Genomic DNA, 8,198 nt, shown 5'->3' with positions numbered 1-8,198 from the left:
GGGATGGGGAACAGGCGGGGGTGGGCGGGGAGACAAGGCTCCCCGGGATCCCGGCGCCGAGGGAGGAGCCGGCGCGCAGCAGACCCTCCGGGGGCGCAGAGGCGGGGCGCTCCAGCGCGGCCGGTGTCCACGGCGGAAGGGAAGGCCGGGACCGCCGGGCGCCGTAGCCCGCGGGGACCCCGAGGGCGCGGGCGGCGGCAGGTGCGCGGCGGGGACTACAAGTCCCAGCATGCCCAGCTGCTCTGACCCGGCCCCCGCTGCCGCTTAAAGGCTCAGGGAGCCTCAGCCGTCGGGTCGCCGCGGCTTTCGCTTTGCCGCCGCGGCTGGGCGGGCGGACTCGGCGGCCGGGCGGTCCTCGCGTCCCAGCTCCCGCAGCGCCGAGGGGCGCTCTTCGTCCAGCCCTCGCGGCTCGAGGATTCCCTTTCGAGGCGCCCGCGCCCCCGGGCTCCGCCGCCTCGGCCACCCCGCGGACCCGATGCCGAGGCATGGATAGAGTGGCGCTGCACGCGGCGGCGATGGGAGAGAAGAAGGAGGGCGGCGGCGGGGGGGACGCGGCGGGCGCGGATGGGGGCGCCGGGGCCGCGGCCAGCCGGGCGCTGCAGCAGTGCGGGCAGCTCCAGAAGCTCATCGACATCTCCATCGGCAGCCTGCGCGGGCTGCGCACCAAGTGCTCCGTGTCCAACGACCTCACCCAGCAGGAGATCCGGACCCTGGAGGTAAGGGGCCACGACGCCGGAGAATCGGGGCCCCCGCGCGGGGTTTGAGGAGTCAGGTGTCTGCGCCTCGGGAAGCGCCCCAACACCTCCTTCGCTGCTCCAGTTCACTCCTTCCCCAGTTGCATCCTTGAGCCCGGTCACCTCCTTTGCGGCTTCCTCTCCCTCTTCCACTCGCTGGCGCGGCGGCCCGAGGACCCGGGACCAGCCCCGTTCACCTTGGGCGGGATTTGGGGGGAGGGGCGTGGTGCAACCTGCGAGGGAGGGTGGAGGAGCCCGCGGGCGGGGTGGGCTGCGCGCGGACATCCCCTCCGCCGCCCTCCGCCCCCACCGCATTTCCAGCTCGCCGGGCCGCAGGACTCATTCTCCCACTGAGTCACATGGTGGACTTTTCCCTGGGTGACGGAGCCCAGCCGCTGTGGGCTGGGGTGACGGGGCGGGAGGAGGTCCCCCTGAAGTGTGAGTGCAGGCCCTTCGTTCTCTGCCCTCCTCGCACGCCCCAGACTCTGTCTTGTTTCTTCCTTGCCTCTCCTCCAGGTTCTTGTCTGCCGCTTATCAAAGTGTTTGCTGAAACTGCATTTTTGCCTTGAGTGCGTCTCTTTCGCACTGCCACAGCGTTTCACTGCTCAAAATGTAATAACCTACCGACGCCGCCTCCCCCTTCCCCCTACTGAACTTTGGTTTAGGAATGATTATGCTGAGGACCAAAGCCTTCAATGGGAAGATGACACTACTTAAGGGGTTCTAGTGGAGACAGCCTCCAGTGTAAAGAAGAAATAAGACACGCGGCCCCTACTCTCTCAAGTGATAGCTGGCAAGCCCAGTATTAAAAGGATTTGGAAGAATCAACCAAAAGGGTTATTGCGTTCTTAGAAGGGGTTGGAGGGCGGTCTCTCCGTCTCCTATCATACACAATAGAGGGAAACTAGTTGCATTTCCAACTTGCTTTTGTCCAGAGGCTGGGAAAGCTGTGAAATTCCAGGCACCACTTGGTATTAATAGCTACCCTGTTTTGAAGAATGGGCCTCTTTCCACCTTGCTTGATCACATCTGGCCTTCTGCAGATCTGGAGATGTTTTGTTTTATTAGAACCTTAACTCTTCATCCCAAACCCTCCACACCCTCTTATTGCCGATTGCCTCTGCCAGCCACCTTAGGGCCAGTGGGTGATTTGTGGCCATGATAACCAGACCCCATCCTCTGTGTGCACCAGAAGCCTGAAGCCCTATTTGATCTAAAATGTTCGGGGTAGACTTCTTTCCTTCAGTTTTATTTTCTTAAAAGCGACAAAACCAGGGACATTGGAAGGATATAATCAGTGCTGGCTATTATTATTTTTGTTTCAGTTGCTATAGCAGTGCTGACCAGGGCTTGGCTTAAAAAACAAACTGACCAGCACCCCCGCTCCCCCCCTCAACTGTCCCTCTTGCATGCATGCTGCTGTTTTTCAAGTGGTGAAGAGAAACTGGTTTCTTGAACACAGCCGGGTGTGTTTGCCCAGCAAAGTTCAGTTTTTAAACCGACACAATAGGGGGCCTGTGTGGCTCCGTTCTGGGAGGAGGGGTCCTTGTCCAGCAGCATGTGTCTGGTTGGACTGCTGTGTTGTTGGGATAAGAGGTTGTCCTCTGTTGGCTTCTCTTGGATTGTCCCCCCTCACTCCCCCAGGTTGCTCTGAAATGCTCCTAGCTCGAAGAGGGGACCTGGGAGAATGATGGGTGATTTCTCTGGAAATGGCACCTTGCCTTCTTGGTACCCTGCCTCCCAAAGTCACTCATTTTGACCAAGGAATGGCATCAGGACACCCTGGAACATCCTATATTTAGGTCTCTGCACTGGTTTATTCGGTGACCTGCCTCCTAAGCGTTTATTGGATGATCAGCTGTGGCAGCCAAAAACCCATCCCAAGGCCCAGAGGGGATTGGTAGCAGGAATTAGAACAAATACCCAGCTCCCCATCTTCTCTACTGTGCTGTGGATTCAGGTCCACGCTCCTCCCTGAAAAGGCGAGACCCGGGCTGTTTGGGGGATGGGACTTTTGACCCCAGGATCTAGCTCCCTAGGCCTCTCCTCCTTACCTGAACAGCGGGGTGAGAGGTCTCTGTGGGCTCTTGCAGTTCTCAATGCTGTGGTCTATGAAGGGGCCTCAGTTGGGTGGAATCAAATATTTGTTATACACACCCCTGTGTAAGAATACCCCTGAGTAAGAATGGTTCTGAAATCTAGATTTACCAAACTGATAAAATAGGGGGAAAGTTTGTTACTCAAAGAATCCTGACCTTTGAAGGCAGTGTGGTAGGTGGAAAGCCTGAGGCTTAGAAATCAGGTCCAGGGTCTGTCTATCTGACCTTGGGTAGTAAGTCCCATGACTTCTGAATCTCAGGCTTCCCCATCTGTAAAATGGGCCAAGACTACTTAAACCTACAACCTCACATGTGTCTGTAAGTCCTTATGCTTTCTACCAAGAGATTCTGCCCATGAATTTTCCTACTGAGGATCCAGTATGGGCCACATTTGGGAGGAAGGCCCTTTGACAGCTGGCTCTTGTTCCCTAGAGGTGGGTGACACAGGCCAAGAGATAGCTCCGAAGCCCATGGTGAGGTCACGCGGGGCAGTGGTGATGTCCATTCTGGCTTTCTTTCCTGTTCTGCAGGCTCCTCTCACATACCAGGCCAGGGCCCCCAGAGATTGGACTTGCAACATTGGATTCCTGGCTTTTGAAAAAGAGGGCTTGGCTTACGTAAGCACGCCAGACTTCTCCCAGAATCCAAGCAACCTCAGCCTACCCTGGCTGTTGTTAAATAAGCACTCAATGAGAAGCCCTGGCAAGTCCTGACCCGGGGCCCAACTGCTGGTGCCTTATTGTAGGTCGGATGATGTGTAAGGTTCAGTCTGCCTGGCTCTTTCCTTCCACCACGCAGTGGTCCACTTTGGATCCAAACGAGTGGAAGGAACCAAGGTTTAATGTCTGCCTCCTACCTGTCAGTCAGCGTGCTGGACCCTTTTCAATCTCCGAAGATTTCCTGGAAATCCATCAGACTTCATCACACACTTATTTTTTTTTTCCCTCTCGCTGTGAAATGAGGAGGGAGATAAAATCTGACCCTAGGGTCTGAATCGGTAAACAGAAGTAGGGAGGCTACTTTGAAGATCCCAGCAGAATATGGCGCCTTGTCTCCACCAGGCCGCCCTCAGGGGCTGAGAACTGAGCAAGATAGAATGTTCTCGTTCCCCAGACGTGCTCACAAAGGGACATCCGGCTGACCTCGCAGCCCATGCCAGTTCATTCCCTCGCTTGTGCATCTTCTTTGGGCCAGGTCTGGGCCGGGCCGTGGGGAGAGCAGGGCCGTGGGGAGAGCAGGGCGTCTCGTGAAGATTCTCGTTTTACGGACCTTGTAACTTTGCCTTTTCCTGCCAGCCTCCTGGTTCTTTTCAGAGGCAGGCCTTACCACACCGAGGAGTCTTCCCATCTGCTGCTCTTTAAAAAACAAAAAATTTATTTTAGTTTTGGGGGTGCTGGGTCCTCGTTGCTGCACGCGGGCTTTGTTAGTTTCTTAATAGCAGAGGCTACTCCTGGTTGTGGTGCGTGGGCTTCTTGTCACGGTGGCTTCTGTTGTTGCCGAGCATGGGGTCCAGGGCATGGGGCTCGGTAGTTTTGCTGCCCGGGGTTAGTTGCTCCAGCATGTGGGATCTTTCCAGACCAGGGAAGGAACCCATGTCCCCTGCCCTGGCAAGTGGATTCTTAACCACGGGACCACCAGGCAAGTCCCAGCTGGTGGTCTTATGGAAAAAAGTCCCTCGTAAGCAAGCTGACCTAGAGAAAGGGGTCCCCACTGGGCCTTGACCTTCACTCAGCTCTGCCGTAGCAGAGGTCAGAGGTCAAAACCCAGTGTGGAGGGCCTGAGCTTTCCCTTGTGGCCCCCTCCCCAGCCCCCTGGGGCATCTGGATGGTGGAGCTGCCAGGAAAGGAGAGGGCACTGTGGGTCCTCACAGAACTGGTCCTTGGGGTGTGCATGGATGTGCATTCACTCAACAAACCTGCGGTTATTACTGGTTTGCCTGCTGAGCTGCTCACTGCCGCCACCCCGGCAAGGATTCTGAAGTAGGTAGGCTGTGTTCCTGGTGTTTGGGGGCACTCTCAGACTATTGGGGAAGCCAGGCAGGTGAGCAGGACTGACTCCATTACTGTAGCCTGCTGAAATCGCTTTGGAATTGGGAATAGGACTGGACGGTTGACCAGTCCAACTCCTGCTTTTCTGGGAAACATTTCCGGAGTCTTGGTGATGGCTTGTCCACATCACACATCCCTGGCACAGCTTCCGTTTCCCCAGCCATCCCCTGCCTCGGCGTGTGGCATTTCTCTGCTTGTGCCCTTGTTGTTGTGTTGTGTGCTCAGTCACACAACTCTGTGACCCCACCGATTGTAGCCCACTACACAACTGAAGCGACTTAGCAGCAGCAGCAGGCTCCTCTATCCATGAGATTTCCCAGGCAAGAATACTGGAGTGAGTTGCCATTTCCTCCTCCAGGGGATCTTCCTGATCCAGGGATAGAACCCATGTCTTCTGCATTGGCAGACGGATTCTTTACCACTAAGCCAACTGGGAAGCCCCTACCTGGTAGTGTTAACCTCCTGCTGGAGGCTCTAACTCCAGCCATCCCTGGAGGGAGCCAGAACTGGGGCACGCTTTGCTTTCACCTTGGCAATTTGTTTTCCTGGTGAAACTTGCTACCAGCGATCCTCCGAGGTGGTCTGGAGAAGGACCTGCGGTTTCAATTACTGGGGAGGCCTGCGGGGTGCTGGAGGGAGGCCCTATCAGATTTGCAGCCCTGGTGCCAGGAGGCCTCTGGTTTGCTGCCTGGGGACAGCGATGGGAGTGCCTCCCTCCCCGCCAGGTTAGCTCAAAATCCCGGAAAGCTGCATTCCCCAGCATTGTTCTGGGCCTTCTGGGCCACTGTGGCCTGGAGAGGGACTGCACCGGTTGTGGTGCTTGGCGGCAGCGTCTGCAGTGGTGGTGGCCGTGGCGGGCAGTAGCATGGCTAGTGCGTGTGGTCATGCCTTCCCCAGCTGTGCATTTGAAAAAGGACGTGCTTTCAGAATAGGCTGACGGGAAACTTCTACACTCAGTTCAACGGGAAAGCTGCGCTGAGTTTATGGGAAGGGCCCTAGAGCCTGGTGAGGGGCAGGGTTTCCTCGTAGTGGAGGGATCCCGTTCCTTACAGTGGAATGAGACACCCTCTCGGTCACCTGCCCTGTGCTCGGCTCTTGGCATGTGTTATCCATTGAAGGCTCACGGGGACCCTGCCGGGTTCTCTCTCCATTCTGCAGATAAGGACGTTGCGGCTCAGAGGGACTGAGAGACGGAGTTAGTAGGCGGTGGAACTTGGCCTGACTAGTCTTCAGAACTCATGTTCTGAACTTCGCGCCTGCTTCTAGAAACCATAGTGGGTGGGGGCGGGGTTTCTGGTCAGAGTCGTGACTGCGGAGCCCGAGGAAGTGGCCAGTAACGCAAAGGGCCGGCCCAGGGGCACTTGGTGGCCCAGTTCCAGATGACCGGGCCTTCTGGTGGCCGCGCCAGACTGCGCACCCTCTGAGCTCGAGCTTCCCTAAAGTGCGGCCTGGCACATCCTCAAAGACAGGTCCCCACCAGCACGCTGTGATGCAATCGCTCTGTGCTAGTCTCATTCTGAGAAATGAGAAGCTGCCTCGAGATCATCTTACTTGTCATTGTTTTAATGGATACCTGCTTTATCTCACTGCATAATTCCTCTGGTAAGCATGACGTTCTTTAACTTTCCAATTGTATTAAAGTATTTTAAAATACACTTAGTGATACATGCTCACTATTGAAAAGAAAATACAGATTAAGAAAAAGAATAAAAACCACCCATAATGCCACCTCTCAGAGTTAAATCCTTTTTTATTTATTCATCTATTTTTGGCTGCCCTGCGTCCTCATCGCTGTGCTTGGGCTTTCTCTAGTTGCGGCGAGCAGGCTTCTCATTGCTGGGGTGTCTCCTGTTGTGGAGCCCGAGCTCTGGAGCATGTGGACTTCAGGAGTTGTGGTGCATGGGCTTAGTTGCCCCGTGGTCCCTGAGCAGGGATCACACCTATGTCCTCTGCATTGGTAGGCAGATTCTTAACCACTAGACCACCAGGGAAGTCCCTCAGAGTTAATTCTTATTAACATTTGGCAGTTTATTCTTCCAGTGTTTTAATCCTGTGCATCTGTATACAAATATACAGAGATGTATTCATGGAGCTCACCATGCTCATTGTCTTGTAAATGTCTTCTGTCTGTTCCAGTCCACACAGATATGCACCATCATTAATCGTGGCTGTCTCCTGTGATCATATCAGTTCACTGAACCCGTCCCCACTTGTCGCCATTCGGGCTGTTTCCATGTCTTGCTGTTATAAACCTTGCTGCAGTGAGTGCATGAGTGCATTCCTAGAAGTAGAATTTGCTGGGTCAAAGTATATGAACACATTTAACAGCAGCCCCGTTCTTTGAAATCTTTAGGGCCTGATATGTTTCTCCCACCCTGCTCCCTAGCCGGAGGGCTACGGTTTACAAAATGGCAGCCTTCATGCATTTACCTCTTTGCCACTGGATCTGTGTCCACCCTGAGGGCAAGGAGTGTGACCAGGAGACGGGACATGGCCCCCATGGCTGAGGTTCTGGGTGCTGGGTCAAGGATTGTGGGTTCTCATTTTGTGGTTTCCCGTAGCAAGGGCTGCCCTGGGCTGACCATTTAGAAAAGGGATCTTTCGTTGCTCCCAGGCAGCAGAGCGGGAGCTGGATGTCGGGGCCCCATGGAGGGCTTTTCATCACTTGAGGCTCATGAAAGGCACCTTACGGAACTGTAAGCTCGGTTTCATCACAAGCCACAAATATTGATCAGTGCTATTTGGGTGCCTTGGTTGTGGGGTTGATTTAATAGACTTGTGGACTCCTAAGGATCCTGAAATTCCCATCTGGTCCAGCCCTCTCATCTGCAGGTGAGGATACTAAGTGCCCAAAGGGAAAGTGACTTGCTAGGAACACATATTAGGTTATTAACCTGAAAAAAGAGTAGAGGAGAGACAGGTGGTTATGAAGGAGCACTGAGTGGGGAGTCAGACCTGAGAGCTCATGCCCTGAAGTGAGATGTTATGCCACCTTGACTGACTGCAAACAGCAATCTGCCACCCCAGCCTCCTATGTTGGAGGTGGGGGGATAGGAAGGGATCCTCGACCTCAAGGAGTTTCCTGCAAGAGGAAGCCAGCGGGTTTGTTTTCCCAGCCCCATCTCAGTATCTTAGGCACCCTGGGGACTGGAGAGGTTCTTGGGGACCTGTCTGGGGTGTCCAGTAGGTGGGACCTTTTCTGAAAGCCAGCTTACCCGATGGGCGGGCTCAGCCCCGATGGCCTGTCTTGAGTCTTTGAACCTGACCTGACTATACTTTCAAGGGCTTCTCATCCTTCGACTGAAAGATCCTCTAGG

General features: G+C 55.0%; 1 protein-coding gene across 5 annotated transcripts in view; it reads left to right on the top strand.

The window, feature by feature from the left end:
- Positions 1–265: 265 nt before the first annotated feature.
- KSR1 (kinase suppressor of ras 1) overlaps positions 266–8,198 on the top strand; it is a 160,985-nt gene continuing 153,052 nt past the window's right edge. For 2 of the 5 annotated variants that reach the window (XM_025281019.3, XR_003107994.3), the window contains exon 1: positions 267–716. In XM_025281019.3, the coding sequence (XP_025136804.2) occupies positions 486–716 (231 nt within the window). In that variant the 5' untranslated portion in view covers positions 267–485. Of the gene's footprint in view, positions 717–8,198 lie in introns of all 5 variants that reach the window. The other 3 variants (XM_025281018.3, XM_025281020.3, XM_044939520.2) reach the window with 3 other exon arrangements.

This window comes from Bubalus bubalis, chromosome 3 (assembly GCF_019923935.1).
Source record: "Bubalus bubalis isolate 160015118507 breed Murrah chromosome 3, NDDB_SH_1, whole genome shotgun sequence".
NCBI lineage: Eukaryota > Metazoa > Chordata > Mammalia > Artiodactyla > Bovidae > Bubalus > Bubalus bubalis.
The sequence above is the reverse complement of the archived record's forward strand: the minus strand, read 5'-3'. Positions and strand labels throughout refer to the sequence as shown.